Genomic DNA, 20,537 nt, shown 5'->3' with positions numbered 1-20,537 from the left:
TATCCAGTGCATGTTTGAAAACAGTACCTGCAGCTAATCATATTTCTTTTCACCACTTGACCATGGTTTGAGCATTTGTGATGGTCAGTTTATCCCTTTTCTGGTGTTCTGACGTCGAGAGATTCTGCTCCCCGTGGATTGGTTGAACTGACATGAGTAAATGCAATAGTCAGTATGCCAGCAGAGAGATCTATGTCAGTGCAGATAGACATAGATTTATTGTGCACGGAGACATGTCTTTTTGTATGACAGGTGATTGTTCCCCGAACAGCTTTGGCTTACAGAGGACTCCAATTCTGATCTGATGTGAAAGGAAGTGAAGAGGAGAGTTAATTGTACGCTTCTGAATGTATCAAAAGTGATGAAGAGTTATCTGACAGACCATTTGAATAGCTACAACAAGAGCTTAGACGCAGTTATCGACCGTGAAGCACTGTTTTCTAATTCTTTGGCTTACAGAGGACTGCAATTCTGATATGATGTGAAAGGAAGTGAAGAGGAGAGTTAATTGTACACTTCTGAATGTATCAAAAGTGATAAAGAGTTATCTGACAGACCATTTGAATAGCTACAACGAGAGCTTAGACGCAGTTATCGACCGTGAAGCACTGTTTTCTAATTCTTTGGATAATGTTTTTTCATCAAATATTTTAGGAATGTCAAGCATTTATTAACCATAACAATGAAATTTAGTTTTTTTCCCCGATACTGTGTTGAACATGCGACACCAAATGAATTGTTTTACATATCAGCACAAATTTAGTCCATTGAATTCTGGGAAATATATATTCCATATAACATGCTGTCACTCTAGAGGTAAACAGGAAACAAAAACAACTGATTCTAGTTACAAGAAAACTTTCAATAATTAAATCACCAACACACATTTCCATGAAGTTGGAGAATCGCTAAAATCCCCTGTCTCGAAGAATAAACTGTAAAACATATTACCACCACATGACCATACAAGATTACTTGCTGTGTGCCCAAGCAACCACTAGAAGAGACAAGTGTGAAAAAAAACCCATCAAAAGTACCAACATTGGATGAAAATGGACACATTCGATGTTATTTTTTACGTAAAGTTAACTGCCGAGAAGGCAACACACGACAATTCAAGATGGCGGCCAAAATGGCGGCCATTTTGATTATTTTCAAAAGTTCTAAGCCTCACTGTGAAAAAAAGTTACAAAGTCCACGTTTGTAATTTATTTTTCTACATAGTCCCCTTCCAAGTTCACACACTTTTGCCAGCGATTCTGCAAGGCCCGAATCCCGGTCAGGAAGAAATCTTCTTCAGCTACCCTAAAAAAATCAGTCACAGCGGAAATGACGTCATCATTACTTGCAAAATGGCGACAGGCGAGTTCCTTTTTCATTTTGGGGAACAGGTGGAAGTCAGGAGCCAAATCAGGTGAATAAGGAGGATGGTCAATGAGTTCAAAAGCCACAATCGCGGATTGTTGACATGGCCACCACCGATTTGTGAACAGGCGCATTGTGTTGGTGGAAGAGGACACCTTTAGCGATCATCCCTCGTCGTTTGGCTTTGATTGCTTCTCGCAACTGGTTCATTAGATCAGCATAGTATCTGGCGTTGATAGTTTGACCTTTTTCAAGATAATCAATGAGCAGAATACCCCTGGAATCCCAAAAGACTGATGCCATCACCTTTTCAGCTGAAGGAACAGACTTGGCTTTCTTCGGAGCTGGTGAATCAGGATGCTTCCACTGTTTTGACTGTAGTTTTGTTTCTGGTTGAAAGTGATGTATCCAGGTCTCATCCATGGTTACAAATCGTGCCACAAAATCATCGGGATCTGCTTCAAAACGACGCAAATTGTCAAGGGACGTCTGGAACCTGACACGTTTCTGTTCTGCTGTCAAGAGCTTTGGCACCCATCTTGCAGAAACTTTAGTCATTCCTAATTCATTGGTGATAATATGCTCAACCCTCTCATGAGAGATGCCCACTACACTAGCAATATGTCGAGTAGTCAATCGTCGATCATCCATCAACATATGGAGCACTCGCGTGATGTTTTCTGGAGTGGTTGCTGTTGAAGGCCTTCCTCAGCGTGGGTCATCATCAAGGCTTTGTCTGCCACGCTTAAATTCTGCAGCCCACTTCTTTACTGTGGAAAATGAAGGAGCATCATCCCCTAGAGTGGAGACCATGTCAGCATGTATCTGTGTTGGGGACATCCCTTTCTTTTGCAAGTACTTGATGACTGCCCTGTATTCAGTTATGTCCATTTCTGATGATTTCAGAGGGTAGGTTTACCAAAAGAGCTGTAGTTGAGATAAACCTATTAGTACGTTTGTAGTTCTTGTGTCTATGATTCACTAAATGATTGTCCTCATTGGTGGCAAACACCTGTCCCTACCTGCTGGGGAAAAACCACTCAGGCTGAGAACTTTTCAGCCAACCCTCGTAAATTCATCAAACTTAGAAATTTGAAGTAACGAGAAAATGCTCGAAATTTCACGCCTTTGACTGAAACTTGAAGTAACGAGAAAATATTCGAAATTTCAAGTTTTTGACTGAAACTCGAAGCAACGAGAAATTAATCGAGGGGACGAAAAACATAATTGAAATAACAAAATAACTACTACAAATTTCAAGGTTTTGTTAGACACTTGAAGTAACGAGAACATTCTCAAGGTAACGAGAAATTATTCGAAGCAACGAAAATATATCTGAAATAACGGGAAAATACTCGAAGCCACGAGTAAATAATCGAAGTACGGGAACTGTTTTTGAAAAAAATATTCTATGGTACAAAAGTGGAAGCATCAGGCTTTCGTATTTACCTTGTACAAACATGCAATTATAGAAAAAAGGGCCTCTGGAAATTACAAGTGAGTGAGTATGATTTTACACCGCTTTTAGCAATATTCCAGCAACATCACGACCAGGGACACCAGAAATGGACTTTAAATACTTTGTACACATGTGGGGAATCTAACCATCTAACCTGGGTCTTGGGCGTGACGAGCGAACGCTTTAACCAGAAGGGTATTATCGATAGCTCTGGTTTGCGATAACCAAACAAATCCAAAGCCGGGTACGGGTTGCCGAAGTACTTTTACCAATATTATCAAGATGGACAATCATATTGTAGGGTTTTTGGACAGACGATGTTCTGGCATATTTATAGCCTTACACTAGTACTCTAAACAGCGAGAGTAAGAAATTATTTACATAGGAAATCTGCCACATTCCCCTTACACCTTATTATTAGGGGTAGAATATCAACATTTAAAAAAACGTTTACGAGCAAGAAGGTGAACTTTTTCAATGGTCAAACATTTCATTATAGCTCAAAACTCAGACCCATAAAGGAGAATAGGCTGTATTTGGGAATCAAACAGTTTGAAGAATATACTGAAACCAACAACCCCCAACTTAGCTATAACAGAGAACAACTGAAGTAGGACTTTCTCCCTCTAATTACCAAATTAATTATGGATTTATTTAGGTTCAGTGTGTGCGTAAACAGTATCCCAGGATATTTATATTCGTTAACAACAGTCATGCGTTCACCTTTAAAATGCCACGTTTCATTAGCAGCCTTTGGACCACCCTTACGACCACCAAGTTTTTTTTTTCAAGGTTAACATCGAGTCACCAGTTATCTGAATAAAATGAAAGTGTATCAGTTTACCACTGAAGGTCAGTAACAGTACTTGGGACAAGGGACAAGGATCATATTGATGAAGAAAATATAATAGTATCGGCCTTAGAATACAACCTTGTCGTACACAAATAGGACAATCAAAATAGTCACAAAAACATTATCGCATCGCACACAAGACTTCACATTTGAAAAGACCTGATAACATGAAACATTCTTCCTTTAAGACCCCTATTTCTAAGACATGTCCACAGCTTATTTTTATCAACAGAACCAAAAGCCTTTCTAAAATTAACAAAAGCTTTCAAAACAAAAGTTTTCTTTTACTAAATGCTAAATATCGCTCAATTACTGAATATACAGTAAAACTATGATTAAGAGTTGGGTATTCCTTTCCGAATCCAGATTGTGAATCTGGAACCAAGTCCTGCGTTAGCCTGTTATTGATAATAGATACAAATGTTTTACCAACAAGACTTGATAGAGAAATATCCCGGTAATCGTTAGGGTTTGTATTTTTCCATTCTTAATTAAAGGAACAATTATTGATTTGGCCCGTCCGGACGGAAAACATCTAGAATAAAATATTCGATTAAAACTCTTTTAACTAGAAACAACATTATCAAACCATGGCAAGGCAATTTTGAATGCAACGCCATTCGCGCCAGCAGACTTGTACATTTATGACGAGATACAGTATCTACTATTTCTAATAGAAAACTCAAGCAGAAATTTATCAACATCGCTAAACTCACCACATCCATAATCTGCATCTATTGCATTGTTGTAGTGTCTACTTCAGGACAGCCATGTCCAAATATTTCTATGTAGCCAGGCTATATGATATTTAGTTATTATTATTCAATCTGCAATCTTGATCTTTATCACTACCGCAGAGTACATTGTTTTGTCAGCTACCTTGTTCCTTTTTGTCACTTCCATTAATTACTGTATATGACATTTATGGCCTTTATTGGTCATCCCCCTTGACTGTGTCTGTCATCACACCAACTGTAGAAGGAAGTGCTATTGTTTCTCTATCTGTCCATTGTTGAATCTTTGCCTGTCTATTGTTGTTAAAAACTATATATATGTATGCTCACATCTATACTGGTACGTGAGATGTGAGTGTTGAGACAGGCATTCCAACTGTCATTGTATGGACGACCGCGAGCAGGATTATGCCGCTCGCGGGGAAGGCCCTGGGGTTGAGCTGAAGTCCGCTCACCTCATTCATGTATACCTGTTTGTCATGTCTTGTGAAACCAACTAAAGAAGTTCAAACTAAACAATGCCTTCGTCTTCATCAACATATTCGTTTGTCTTCGTCAACGTAATGTTCATGTTAATCATGAGCTAATTCACCCCGAGCCGATGACCACATCCCCCGCGTTGACAATATCATCATGTACATCATAGATAATATCGTCTTTAAGAAACAAGTCCCTGAAGCGGCTAAACCATCCTGCTATGTACATATTATTGATTCAGTAATGGGATCTTCGATTTCACACAATACGACGTAAGAATGATTCAACCTCGAAGTAGTTTTGTTTTTGTTTTTGTTATACAAATATATGTAAAGTAAGATTGCGAGATGAGGCTATCCATCAGAAATATTATGTTTATCTGTTCATAATATATTATTTTTTAACTGCTCTTTGTCATGGGTAATCGATTAAATAAAACATACATGACTTTGGCTGACTCGTGTCATCGGTACCCACCCGCGCAGATCGATCCTCATGTTGTCTGGTCCAGACTCGATTATTTACAGACCGCCGCCATATAGCTGCAATATTGCTGAGTGCGGCGTAAAACGTAATTCACTCACTGGTGTCCACATATCAACGTATCCAAATAGCGTAGATGTTCTGCTGTTGATCACTGGATCACTGCAATGTAGGTCTCTTGAAATCCCTGGTAAACTGCAACACAATTCGCTTTCTAAAACACCTGCCAAATTTACGTGCAAATGCTGCAGTGGTTCAGAATATAAGAATGCCATCCGTACATCATATTAAAAAAACAAACAAAACGGGATATGTAACACATGTACAGTGCAAACGTTAAGAGTGGACTACGAGCTGAGCACTGACAACGTCGATGCCTGTTATATATATATATATATCAGAAATCGCCTTCACCACTTGTGTGATCGAAGGGAATCGAACCCGGGTCTTCGGTGTGACGAGCGAACGCTGTAACCACTAGGCTCTCCCATCGCCCCTAAATCAGCACTATCCGGTTATATGGCTGCATTCAGCAATGCCCAAGCTGTAAGGCAGGGATCTGTAAATAATCGAGTCTGCGCTAGGCAATCCAGAGATCAACAGTATGAAAATCAAGCTACGTAACTGAGAAACGACGACAAGTGTCAACCAAGTCAGCGGGTCTTTCAACCCGATCCCGTTAGTCGCTTCTTACGATAAGCATCGGTTGCTGAAGACCAATTCTTTACCGGATCTTCACCGGTTACTAACAACGAGAGGGGTGAAATCAACCAGGGCTTTGTTGAGAATTACACATGGATACACATGTTTTTGTGTCTGTTTCTCTCTTTCTTTAATGACAGAGGTGTTGTAGCCTAGTGCATAAAGTGTCCGCTCGTCACGCCGAAGACCCGGGTTCGATTCCCCATATGGGTAGAATGTGTGAAGTCCATTTCTGGTGTCCCCTCCGCGATGTTACTGGAATATTGCTCAACAGCATAAGAATTACCTCATTTCACTGTACCAGCTTTTGTGCTTGAAACCGTACCCCTCTCTTAGCAACAGCGTGGCATCAACCAACGAGCGAGTGAGTGAGTAAGTGAGTGAATGAATGAGTGAGTTTTTAAATACGCCGCTTCGACTTATTCTTCGCTCTGCTGCCGACACATAGCTCTTTCTGTCATTACATGATACGAAAACACGCAAAAAAGCTGAGCTGACATTATAATGCATTATGACTCCACAGGGTATTTGGACAAAAAACCTAAATTTTCTACACCTCCAAAGTTAATGGGATCCTTCGGGCGTGTAATTTTACATACGCTTCCTTTACATAAACGGAGAAACAGTTCAGTTCACCAGCTCTCTGGTTCTGGGAGTGAGTGAGTGAGCATCATTTTACGTCGCACCCAGCAATATTCCAGCAATAAGGCGGCGGTCTGTAAATAATGGTGTCTGGACCAGACAATCCACTGATCAACAGCATGAGCATCGATCTCCACAAATGTGACAAGCATGAGTTACTGAAGATCAATAATAATATGAGTTCTTGGAATGTTCATTCGCTCTTCCACATATAATCCAACAAGTTGGTAAGGTTCGTCACAATGGAAACCCCTGGAAATCTCTGAGATAAACTGAGGGATGGCCCGCCTACAGTGAGGGGTTAGTACTGACAGGGATTCGAAACTTTGATGTTTCCCAGCTGTCCTTATCCCAAGTAATTAAAGCATTACTAATTTTATTATGACGAATAACAGGGGAACATATAATCAGGGAGACTATACACAGATATACTCTAACAACGGTACTGACTGAATTCTGTCATTTAGCTTTTGCTTTCCAAAAGATTGATTAATATTACGTAATTTAGACAAAAAAATAAATAAATATTTTGGTGGCATAGAATATTTTGAATTAACTCTAGGCAAAACATGATATGATACATGTCAACTTTAGAATGAACCATTACTCAAATTAAACATTGAAACCACCATACAATATTGACCAGGCACTGTCTTTATCAGATCACGACACCGTCTCTGATCAGATAAGGTTATTGGCAAATTGCTATAAACTCAAAAATGATAACACGAATGTAAGTGTGTTATCAAAACACCAGTGGGTACAATATCTTAAATAAAACACACTTTGAAGTCGTATAAAGGATGCATTGTTCTTCTCTTCCAATCACTTTGTTCTAATGTCGAAGACGACCACATAATGTTGCACGTAAACTACATGTGCCACGCATTCTCATACCTTCATAGTGTGTGCAGTCACCTGTTGACGTACTTTCGTCAGAACAATCACGTATTCTGCTAACGTGATCTGGTGTTTCACTGGGTGAAATCAGCTGACTGTGTTAAACAGATATACCTCCGTACTCCTGGGGAGAGAGTGAGAGCGAACGTGTGGGAATTCCCCTTTTGTCGACCTTCACCTCATAAGTCCTTGACCCAACGACCTCTACCGAAACATGGCGCTGCGAAGGAGGGGTAGTTTCTTTCGGACCCTGAAAAATGTTGAACCAGAATACGACAATGTCACAATGGACAGAGGGATATCTGCTGCTGCACAGAACAAATGGGTATTTGAAATTGCATGGGAAGTGGCGAACAAAGGTAAATGATAGTGCACATTTTGAATACATACGAAACATAATGCCTCCATGCGATAGTTGACAACGCGTATTATCACTATCTGGCCTGTCAGTTTAACTCGGTGCTGTGACAGTGTCACTGTGTCAACATAAATGACCCTTATTCAAGTTCTGAAAAAACAGTCCATGTCACGAACCACAATTGCAAAGTCAGGCATAAATCTGAGGAATGGTACAAGAGTCATAGGTTATGAATATTAGGAATGAACTTTAAATTGACAAAACTAATATTAGCTCAATTTCTCCATTTTTGTGAACTGACGGTGGAAAATTTGGATACAAGTACAAAAGATAGCTTTATTCGGCTAATCATTACAATGATTTTCAGTGTTTTTGGAGTTAATTCCCCAATTTACATGACAGTTCTGCAACTAAATCAATCTACATTTGTGTTTGGTCATTTTTGAGCTCTGAAATCAAATGCAACTTATTCAGTGTGTATCTGGATTTTAAATATGGTGGCATGCTGTACATATAGAAACACCAGTTATCCTTAAATTTAATGTTCACTGGAAACTGCTAAGGAAGCCAGGACCAGCTAACATGGCTCTACCAAGTCTAAAAATTCAGTTGAATTAACTTGATGAGTGTCACATTTGTTGCAGTAAATTATTTATGTGAAGATGTAAGTGAGCTATGCGTGCATTTTAATTAAAAATTCATTTTTCCATCTCAAATCAAATATGATTGAGATTTTTGTCAAATGATATTCGCTTCAAGTTTGTTGTTTTTGTGAGCATGGCCGGTGACATTTGGATATGCTTAGCTGGTTGAGAGAGACACAGCCCTGCCTAAATGCACAGTTCATCAACAACATACCAAAATACCTAATGCAGAATAAGGAAAGTTGTCGTGTCTATTTCTTTATGACTGACAAGCATATGTTGACGTAATGTTTAGTTCGTTTTTCCAGTTCTTTTGAGTTACGTAATGTACCAAAATGGCCCATTCATAGGTCACCAGTCACATACAAAATAGACCTGTGTAGTTCATGAAGGACTCGGCTTGTTAAAATAGTTTACCTAACTCATGTACCGCAGTGACACAGACCTAATCTTAACCATACATTTCAAGTTGGTGTTATTTTGACATTGTCTGTTTCTTTAGCATGGAAACAGCTGAATATTTTACTACAGTAAATGTACTAATTATCACTATAGTACACAATCATCGTGCTTGTCGTAAGAAAGGAGTAATGGGATCGGGTGGTGAGGCTCACTGACTTGGTCGATGCACACCATTATATCCCAGTTGTGTAGATCACTGCTCATGGTGACTCAATCAGTGATTGTTGGACCAGACTTGATTATTTAGAGACGGACATAATGTATGCAGCAGAATACTGCTGATTGTGGCATTAAATCAAAGTGATAATTAGAATATGATATCATAAATAGAATAGGAGGTCATGATTAGAATATTATGTAAGGATTAGAATGTGATGTCAGTATTAGAATGTGACGTCATGATTAGAATGTGATGTCAGTATTAGAATGTGACGTCATGATTAGAATATGATGTCAGGATTAGAATATCTCATTATTAGAATATGGTGTCAGGTTTAGTATATGATGTCATTATTAGAATATGATGTCAGGATTAGATTGTGATGTCAGGATTAGGTTATGATGTCAGGATTAGATTATGATGTCATAGTTATGAATGTGATGTAATACATGTAGTTGGAATGTGATGTCATGGTTAGATTATGATTTCATGATAAGAATGTGCTATCGTGTATGCATCCCCAACAATGTAATATTGTGTAACCAAGTTAGCACAAATGTATTTTTCTTATTTTATCCCTTAGCACGGTTCTTTTCAGACTTTCCTGCATGTCCATGGTATTATTTGTTTTGTATTCCCTTGTCCAAATGGGATGACTGCCAGCTGCTTCAATGCATTGTTTCTGTAAGAGAGTCTTGTCACATGCTGTATACTGTATACCTGATATCGGTATGGTCTGGTTGACCTAGATTCATATTCTCCTTCCTCCCTCCCTTGAGGGTGACCTACATATTGTCACAGGTGCTGAGGCACTGAACACTATGTACACTGTGTTATGCATGGATTTACCAAGCTCACAGCTTGTCATTTGGCCATGATGTCAGACACCCAGTGCTCCTGTGCCCAGCGCCATCTACTCTGATCCTAGAGGGATAATCTGCTCCTGATTGACCTATCTGTAATGACCATAGATTTTGTGTTATAGCGTTAGCAGGTCGGACTCCAGGTGCTGAAAATGGCATGTTTTGAATGGCACTAATTCTGTATTAAGCAACCCTACACGATCTTACCCATTTTTAATATTGTTGATACATGCATTAAAAATAAACGGGGAATGTTGTTCTTTATGCTTCATGATGTTACAGTTTGAACATGGACTTACCCTGCAAACTTCTTTTGAAAGTGACTGAGTTTTTCAAACACAAATCCCACATCATTCCTCTTCATTTGTCAAAATATAAACTATACCACATGAAAGACCATCTGCTGATCTCTCATGATCCTCCAATTTTTATTTCAATACCTCAAAAACAGCATGACCATGGTGCTTGGAAAACAGCATGACGAAACTGGGGACTGCCATTAAGTGATCCACAGAACAGGACCTTTGACCGATTGCCAAAGGTGACATTCACCTCACTGTCTCCAATTACCATTTTTTTACATTGTTTACTTTCATATGTTGTCTAAGCATATCAGACAAAAATAATTGAATAAGTTTCAATATTTTTGGTAGTAGACAAATTAAGATATAAATCCAGACTAATAAGCCAAATCCAATCTGTCAGTTTTTGACTTTGGTATAGCTAGTTATAAATGAGAGTATTGTGACTTGGCAAAGTGGACAGTCAGTAGAAATCGCAACCTATGTCGGTTTGTTCTTGGTATACCTATATGTGGAAATTTAACCATGTCACTATTTGGGACTATATCAAACACAGACAGGGGTGAAATTATATAATTAGAATGTGACTTAATGTCTTGATAATGTTCAGGTGTGACCTGCCATGTTAGAAGTTGGTGTTTGATTGTTTGCAGGGCATTATCAAGTTTTCTTTTCTTCATCCTTGGTGGGGTGGTCTAATGGTTAATGTGTTCGCTCATCATGCTGAATACCGGGGTTTGATTCCCCACATGGGTACAGTGTGTGAAACACATTTCTGGAGTCCCCTCTGTGGCATTGCGGAAAGCAGCTTTAATCCTCTCTCTCTCTTTTTCTCTGTCTCTCTCTAACTCTCTCTCGCTCTCTCTCTCACTCTCTCTCTCTCACTCACTCCATGTTGATACACTTGTAGTTATGATTCAAGAAGTTGGAGGTGATGAGGTACCTTATATTTTTAAAAAAATTTTTTATTGTTTTTCATACATTTTACAGTCTTTTCAGAAAAAAAGATAACAATTTCACAGCCAGTTTAACAGACTATAGGCATAAGGAAATATTGGTAGAGACAATAAATAACATGAATATCCAAATTCATAAAAAGAACTTGTTCACATCAGATAAACAGTCCGTGACATGACGACCAAAACTTATTGAAGGTGTTGATATTACACTCCAATAGGGAAGAACATTTAGTTATCATATAGTAGTGCCTTAGTTCATTCTGGAAAACTTGAAACTGGTACTTTCTTTTTGCATCTGCTTCCAAAAATGATGTTTATGAAGATAATGATAATAATGTTTAGAAGATCATTATCTTATCGGGAAAACCAAGAAGTACATGTCTTTTTGTTATTTTAATATTGATATGTGCTTTATATTTAAGCCAGATTTCAAGTTTTTGCCAGATATGTGTGATGTTGTTACAAGACCAGAAAATGTCATCAGGTGACTCACTTTCGTGTCGACAAGAGCTGCATTTTGAATTGTCTACGTATCCAAACTTTTCGGCATGATGTGATGTATTATTCTGTGTTGGAACCACTGTAATTTAGTGTCATTGGTACATCTGAAAGGTATCTTATTATAGTTTTTCCAGTCATGGGATAGCCCTTCATCAGTTAAAATGTTTTGCTCCCATGTTTGGCAATGTACATTTTTGTAGTAGCATCTGCGTTGTGCCCCCTTTATATCTTTAAGGAGGTGTTAAATATTTGCTTGTAGAGTTGTATATGGCATCTTGGACAAGTTTTCTAAAGGTATGTTAAGGGATTTCAAATAGGGCTTTATTGATCTAATAAGACCCATATATGTAATAAAGTCAGTTTTCAGGTTAAAAGTCTTACAAAGTTTTCGAAAGGGTATATTTTGTTGTTAGAATCAAGTAGGTCGTTAATACATCGCACCCTTTTGTCAAACCATTATTTATAAAACACTGGTTTACCTCCAACATAAATGTTTTTGTTGTACCATAGACTTTCTGAAAATATATCATTTATGTCGTGATTAGAATGGTTTTCAGATGTAAAATGCCACCATGCAGTTAAAACATCTCTATAATATCCATTGTGGATCGGTGGGAGGCAGTCCTCCTTAAACTATTGACAATCATAATGAAAAACATTGCCAGCACTAAGCTTTGGGAGATTATACATGAAGAGATGACACCAATTTGACTCACGTCTGAGAAATCTTCTAACCATAGATAATTTTTGTGCTTGCATTAATGTTTTTATATTTGGCATCTTAAAACCTCCATCTTGTTTGTTGCAGATTGCTTTGCTTCTCTTAATTTTGTCAGGTTTATTGTACCTTTTTGCTGGAATTTATTTGTAACTTCCAAATCTGGGTCAGGAAGAACACTAAATAAATGATTTAACTTGGAAATAATCAGTAATTTCAAAACGGTATTTCTTCCAAAGGGAGTAAGATTATGTGTGCACCATATGGACATTAAAGTTCCACAACCTATTTTTCTTTATAATTTATATCTACCACCTAAATCTAGAGAAAAAGTAATTCCAAGAAGGCTGAAGTCACCTTGGTCCCAGTTTAGATTAAAGTCTGAGCATAGTTTCATTTTCTATCTCTTTTTTGATCCTATCCATATGAGACGTGTCTTGTCGATGTTAACCTTTAAACCAGAAAATCTGGCAAACAAGTTTGACACATTAAATACTGCATTCTAAACCATCCAACGTACATGTTGTGTCATCAGCGAATTGATTTAGCAAATACTCAATGTTACCAATTGAAATAACCTTTATATTATTATTGTTGCGTATCATTATTGCTAATATCTCTGCACATAAAATGAAAATATAAAGAGAAAGTGGATCCCCCTGGTGACAGCCTCTTTGAATCTCAAACATATCCGATCCATAGCCATTGACAAGAACATGTCATTCAATACCTTGGTATAAAATTCTGAACCATTTTCGAATTGATTAGCCAAAGTTAAAAAATGATACTGTTTTTATCAATAAATGACCAAGCTACTGTATCAGAAGCTTTTTTAAAATGAATAAGCAAACAAAGGCGAATTCTGTATAATCCATTAAGTCATAAGTTAGTCTAGTAATTTCCCCGATATATCTATCTGACATGAAACCCTTTTGATTATCGTTTATTAATTCAACAAGCACTGATTTTAATAAGCACTGACTAACAAGCTAATTTATAGAAAACAGATAATAAGAGGATAGGTCTCCACTTTTGCAAGTACAATTTAGTCTTTTTTCCTTTAGGTATACACATTATAGTGAAACAGATAATGCTTCTCCCATATAGGACATATTTAAAGATCTGATTAAATATTTACTTATATCAGTCCAAAAGAACATTGTCGGTCGTGAAACCATCTGGCCGTGCAGCCACCATTTCGTCATGTTTGAGTTGCCTTTCCAATGCTGCTGAAGTAGCATCATCCAATTTGGGAACGTTAAAATTTTTCAATAATTCTTCAAGGTTTGCATCACTTATGTCATTGTTTTTTTCTGTATTGTTTGGAATAGAAAGATTTAACTTCGTCCTGTATTTCCTTTTGTTTTGTGAGAGTTTTGCCATCATTACTTTCTAAATAAGTGAATGATTTATTTAAGAAGTTTCTAGTTTCAAGGCCTAGAAAATATTGGGTAGGTTTTTCCCCTTTTTCAGTCCAAATAGCTTTTGATCTAACCATTTGTCCCTGGGTTTTTGTTTTATTTAGATTTTCTAGTTTTTCATTATACATATAACTCTCATAACTCTCCATGCCATAAAAATTATGGGAACAAGGCTGTAGAGGGGCCAAGGCTCTTTATTTTTAAGGATTGGAGAGATATGAGTAATTACCCTACATAAATTACATTCAAAGTATTGGGAATATTTCTGTTAGTAAATGTCAAAATGATAAATGAAGTCTTCTGGTTGAAACGGGTACACATGCTCCATTCCTGGATGGAGCGAGCAGACAATGGAAAGATGTAACAAATGTAATTCAATTGGTGGATCAGGAGGTGAGACTTGGTGACATAGCGGTGAGCAGTCACTATCACTGGACTGTAGGTCCAGACTGAGACATTTACACCATCACACCAACCACACTCGGCAATATTTCACCAACTCACATTAGTTTGTTTGGTGTTTTTCACCATTCTCAGCAATATTCAAGCTGTATGACAGCGGTCTGTAAATAATCAAGTGTGGAGCAGCCAATACAACTGGGATGCAATGACATGTCTGCAAAGTCAGTGAGTCTGACCATCTGATCTTGTTAGTCACCTCTCAAATCAATCATAGGTTGCCGAAGACCAAACTTCATGGGTGATCGTCTGGCATTTGAAGGTGATCTGTAAAATTTTAAATATGGACTTAATAATCAAGTGGTTAACAGTATGAGAATTGATCCTTGCATCAAGTGAGCCTGGGTGCTCAATACTCTTTGCTAAAGCATAGGTAGCTAGTGTCTTTTCATTAACTGCTAGATTTCGGACTTGTTGCCATGGTTACCATGTTTTTTCAGTGGGTGGAATCTACACAGTGATAAAAACTAAGGCCCCCACGACAGTTGAAGAACTTGGAGAACAGTACTGCTTGATGGGGCCATACAATGAATCATGTGTCAGAACTGAAGTGGAAATTCTGGAACCTCACAATTCTGTGTTTAAGGAGAGCATACAAGCAATGCGGGATGCAGGCATTAAGGTGAGAACATTCTGTTTTTGCAAGGATCTTCCTAACAATACCCTCTCTGGAGCTTATCATGTCAGGGGCAGTCATGTAGCAACCGCTTGTAATGTCAAAGTCTGTGTTCGATCCACCATATGGATACAGTGTGTGAAGCTTATTTCTGGTGTCGCCAACCATGATATTGCAGGAATATTATTAAAAGCATCATAAAACTAAAATCACTCACCATCACTGTGTTTAGTGGAATCACCATTAGATGGGGAGAAATAATAACTAATAGATATTTCCGGCTTTGTTTACGAGGCAAATACATATGGTAATCTAAATCCTCCATATTATTCAGAACTTAACACTTACGAAATACATATGACTGAAGAAGTAATTCTTCACATCAAGTGATGTTTGTTTGGAAATTATTCATTTCTACTCACAACCTTGTTTTCTGTTGTTCATTTTCATGAATGAGCACATTGTTTGTACAAAACAATTATAGAAGTGTAATCTTCAGTTGAGTTGTCCCTTTCCCACAGAATGTTTTTTTTTTTTTGTCCTCAAATTTATCTTATATCCTGTTATATAGGGTACATTCACACATTCACCCGTGAAGGTCCCGGGGTAGAATAGGCCTTCAGCAACACATGCTTGCCATAAAAGGCGACTATGCTTGTCGTAAGAGGTGACTAATGGGATCGGATGGTCAGACTCGCTGACTTGGTTGACACATGTCATCAGTTCCCAGTTGCGCAGATCGATGCTCATGTTGTTGATCACTGGAGTGTGTGGTCCAGACTCGATTATTTAGGACCGTTTAAGGTCCCGGGGTAGAATAGGATTTCAGCAACCCATGCTTGCCATAAAAGACGACTATGCTTGTCGTAAAAGGCGACTAACGGGATCGGGTGGTCAGGCTCGCTGACTTGGTTGACGCATGTCATTGGTTCCCAATTACGCAGATCGATGCTCATGTTGTTGATCACTGGATTGTCTGGTCCAGACTTGATTATTTACAGACCGCCGCCATATGGCTGGAATATTGCTGAGTGCAGCGTAAAACTAAACTCACTCACTCGATTATTTACAGACCCCCGCCATGTAGCCTCTAATATTGCTGAATGTGGCATAAAACTAAACTCGCTCACTCACACACTAGTGGTGGTGGAGAAGCCAAGTGGTTAAAGCATGGGCTTGTCATGTCAGAGACTCAGGTTCGATTCCCCACATGGGTGCAATGTGTGAAGCCCATTTCTGGTGTCCTCTGATCTGATATTGCTGGAATATAATTGAAACCAGTGTAAAACCGAACTCACTCACTGTTCTTGCAGGTTTACTTCGGTCGGTGGCTGATTGATGGATATCCCAAAGTGATCCTTTTCGACATTGGCTCAGCAGCTTGGAAGCTTGATGAGTTTAAACACGAGTTATGGGAGAAGTCGAACATCGGTATACCATGGCATGATCGTGAGGCAAATGATGCTGTGATATTTGGTGCTTTAGTTACATGGTTCCTGGATGAGGTAGGTGATGCTGAGATACACTTTTGTCTTCTCGGCTAATCACAGCCTGTTTGGGTTCAAAGTAGAACAATGAATGATTATAGAACTCAAAATATGGATAAGTGCACAAAACATAAATAAGACACGCCATCCTACAACCTCTGTACCCAGCAGGATCTGAAATCTCACGATTTATGATCAATCATAGAAATAGTTGTTGAGATAATTTGTGTGTCAAATACGCAGGTCTGTTGTAGTAGTATAGGGAATGACAGTTCTGGCTCACTTTCAAGAAATGTCTCTACAAAGCCTTATTTAGTAAATAAGACGTTGGTTGGGCCATTAGCTCTTGCTACTATTACCCCTACTATAAAAAAGTTGGCGGTAATTACTGTGCCTTGGTAGGAGGTAATACTGTGCCGTACGGTACGATCAATAATTCTTCTCTTACAAATCCCCTACCCGGCCCATCCCTCAAGTAGTACAAGTTGGGTTCGTCGGCTTTTATATCCACTTTATCTATGTTGTAAGTTTTGACTGACCATATAGGATCGGTGGCTCGCTTACGGCTATCGCCCTCGTGTTCCCCTATGTTATGTTTATATCAATGAAACAGTTTAATGTGAACCGCCTACGATCTCTTTGGTGTTCATAATAAAGGCTTGCTGGGCTTTTTGTATTCCCTGTGCTATGTACTTTTTTTTCTCGTCCTCGCTGATAGCAGACTTACGAGACTTGGATCGAATATCTTGTTTCATTCCGTTATATTTTTTGAGTTCAGAGAGGATTGAACTAAACTCCTCTTCTGAGATCTTACTATCAGAGAGTGCCGTGGAAATTCGCTCACTCACTGTGTTCAGCTTTGCTTCGGCCAGAACCCTGATCTCGTCGTGTTTCAATGCCTTACGATTAAGTCTGCGTGATACTAACTTAAGCGCCAACCCTACCAACCCTGTCACCCCAGCCGTTATTTCAGTACCTAGCACTATAGGTGCAGCCACGATGGTAGCTAACAATCCAACACCTGCCGCCCCTAGTCCCATGCTGGTTGCCATAAGGGTAGTGTCAGCCCCGTCCACGATATTGAAAGCTCTATTGTACTTTTTACATAGTGCTTTCCGTGTGTCACGGTCTTGTTCTAGTTGACGTTTCACATCACATAACTGCCTCAAGCGGAACCCATCTACGGTTTCCAGCGTCTTCGCTACTTCCTCTACAACTGGGTACAGACCCATCCTATAATATATATTTTGAAAGATATTTTAATTGGGTTTCAGTTAAAAATCTATCAATGAATTTGAAGTCTACAAGTTCTAGACTACTAGTCAGGGCAATAGGTGAGAGGCTAATAGAATTTCCTGTTGTAATAGAAACCCCACGGAGGCTTATTAAGTGGTTTATAGGACCCGTGGTATCCCGTTGTATAACAATACGACAATATTGGTATATGTCAGACCAGCGTATTGACACCCCGGGTAAAATTTGGTGTACTATTGGGGGGTCTCCATCGAATAAAGCCGTAAAGAAGACTTCTATGATGAGGGTGAAAGGGGAGGATATTCTATCAAGATTACTGCTAAATGTTAATTTATTGTTTGGATAAGCACTTAACCCCTTTTTGCCGTAACCAGTAGATGGTATGTGTACTAATGCCCTCTCCGGAATGAAATCCCCGGCCCAGATACCGTTGTTCTTAATCTTAGAGACAACCCCATTATTTAATGTGATATAAGGTGAGGTGAATGTTAAGTTGATCAGCCATTTGGGCTCTTTTAAATCTGGTAACGGCACCCGTCTGTACACGTTGTCTTTGAAGTGTAGGATGTATAATTCATCTTCCTCACCAGGCTGATCGAATCCCTCCGTGTCTCCTAGGTCGTTAAGCGTAGTGTTGGGATGATGACTAGTCATTATTATACTATTATGATATAATTTCCAACTGGTTTTCTGATAATAATTCAGGGGTTAACTTCATACCCATGAAGTGTATGTTGTCAGGCAGGAAGATATTGATTAGTGATATCTTATTTTCCACGATCACGTTGACCCCCTGCAGACTGGTCTTGGAGTCGACACCCACCCGCACGTAAACGTTGCAAACTTGATACTGGTGTCGTTTCACCCACCCGAGTTTGATCCCCTTAACGATCTCGACATCATTCACCGATGGTTCCCCTAGGTAGACTTTGATGAACAGTGTTGAGTTTGCCAGTAGACTCTCTAGTATCTTGACCACGCCTTCGAATTCAGACACCAACTGCAATTTCACGTTTTGTATGGCTGGTTTACTCGATAGCATGTGGGCTGCTATAGTGTTGACTGGGCTGACGACTATGCTACGTCTCTGAGTTGGGACGTAAGCCACGAGCAGGGTTCCATTGTTCACGACTTTGTTTAGGTGGTTGTCTTTGTTATCCGTGAACACGTAAGGGGAGACGAGTCTAATATTGAGAAACCATTTGTTATCGGGTAACAACACCCACTTGTCATCTTCGGTGAAGACGAGCATATATGGTTTGTTTTTGACGACGGTAGTGCTCTCAATATCGTCTAAGTCGAACAGTTTACCTCCGAACGATGGGTATATTACCCAATTATTATCACCGGTGTTGACAAGGGTGTACTTAGTGTTGACTGTTGCTCTTGTGGTATCTACTATATCACTTAGGGTTCCACCGGAGGGGATTTCAACGCGTTTGTAAATGTTGTTTTTCAGTTGCAAGGCGTACGATTTACCATCTACTCCGGGAGCGTCGAAACCGCGTGTGTCTCCGAGGTCGGAGATCCCGATATTAACGCATTTTTTCACTCCGGGCCCTTGTGCGCTGGTCATGTTATATGAAGTGTTAAGCTGAGGTATCCTATATTTACAGGATTATGATTTATATCTAACACCGATATTGTCAGCTCAGGTATGTTGCCCTGGGTTAATCTCTTATACTGCCGTGGTGAAAACGACTCGGTTCTACCGTCGTTGAATTTCTCAGTTTTCACCGGCACTGCTCTCAGTATAGTGGAAGGGTGACCTCCTTGAATGTTATACGTTGTGCTCACCTGACCGAGATGAATGTACAGCTCTCGGTACGGTACTAGGTCGGGTAACTTCGTGCCTGTGACGGTTGTTGTTGGTTTTATCTCGTCAGGAGACATATCGAGTATCCTCGCTAATGGTCGGCCTAACCTCAAGGAGGTTCTTCCGTTGTTGATTAACACCACTGTACCGTTTGAGTCGTTCATCTTGAGTTCGGCTCCCAGGGGTTTGAAGACCTCGTCGTTTAGAGAGCACACACTGTAGTAGCCGTCAGTTATCTGACTGCGAGTTCCACTGACGAACAGCTTATTGTTGCTGATATTAATGTTAGTCCATTGCGGTAGGTAGGTGATATCGCAGAGTGCGACTTCGAGTTGACCTGACGTGTTATCGATCGCGTGCGTCAGCTGAACGGCCTCACCGCTCGTTATTCCTGGAAGTGTTATGTACATGTTAGAGTATATATGCTCATTATATAATAGTTTTAAAATGTATTCCCCTGGTGTGTTGTACCCTAAACTGGACGTAGATTTCTCCACCATGAAGATCGTGGTTGCTCCTGGGTTGTATTTCAATGCCAAGTTTATAGATATGCCTGATAAGTATAAGCTTTCGGTGACTAACATTGAGGCAGTCCACGACTTGGTTCAACAACCCTATGCAGTTCTGGCAGAACCAATTCAACTTTGCCGTGTGGTGCGCTACAACGGGGTGTGGTGTGACATTGACCGACACTCGGCGTGGGCCGCTGAGTCAGTCTGTGTTCAAGTTCCACGTGTACTACCAGGTCAGACGTATCCTTAAAGAGATCAGCGCCCCCCTCCCACAGGACAAAGCGTGGGACGCAACAAACAACCCGTACGATAGACGGGCCTACGAACGTATTTGCAACGAATTCGAAATAAACCCGAAGACGGATTGGCGTTTGCCGGGGCTGAACCACG

The 20,537-nt window shown here is 39.5% G+C and overlaps 1 protein-coding gene across 1 annotated transcript in view; it reads left to right on the top strand.

Moving 5' to 3' along the window:
* Positions 1-7,818: 7,818 nt before the first annotated feature.
* Positions 7,819-20,537, top strand: part of LOC137261453 (glycogen [starch] synthase-like) — a 38,890-nt gene continuing 26,171 nt past the window's right edge. The window contains exons 1-3 of the mRNA XM_067799204.1: positions 7,819-7,974; positions 14,903-15,084; positions 16,392-16,583. Coding sequence (XP_067655305.1) covers positions 7,830-7,974; positions 14,903-15,084; positions 16,392-16,583 — 519 coding nt within the window. The 5' untranslated portion in view covers positions 7,819-7,829. The remainder of the gene's footprint in view (positions 7,975-14,902; positions 15,085-16,391; positions 16,584-20,537) is intronic.

This window comes from Haliotis asinina, chromosome 14 (genome assembly GCF_037392515.1).
Source record: "Haliotis asinina isolate JCU_RB_2024 chromosome 14, JCU_Hal_asi_v2, whole genome shotgun sequence".
Lineage (NCBI taxonomy): Eukaryota > Metazoa > Mollusca > Gastropoda > Lepetellida > Haliotidae > Haliotis > Haliotis asinina.
This window is presented reverse-complemented; position numbering and strand designations above follow the sequence as displayed.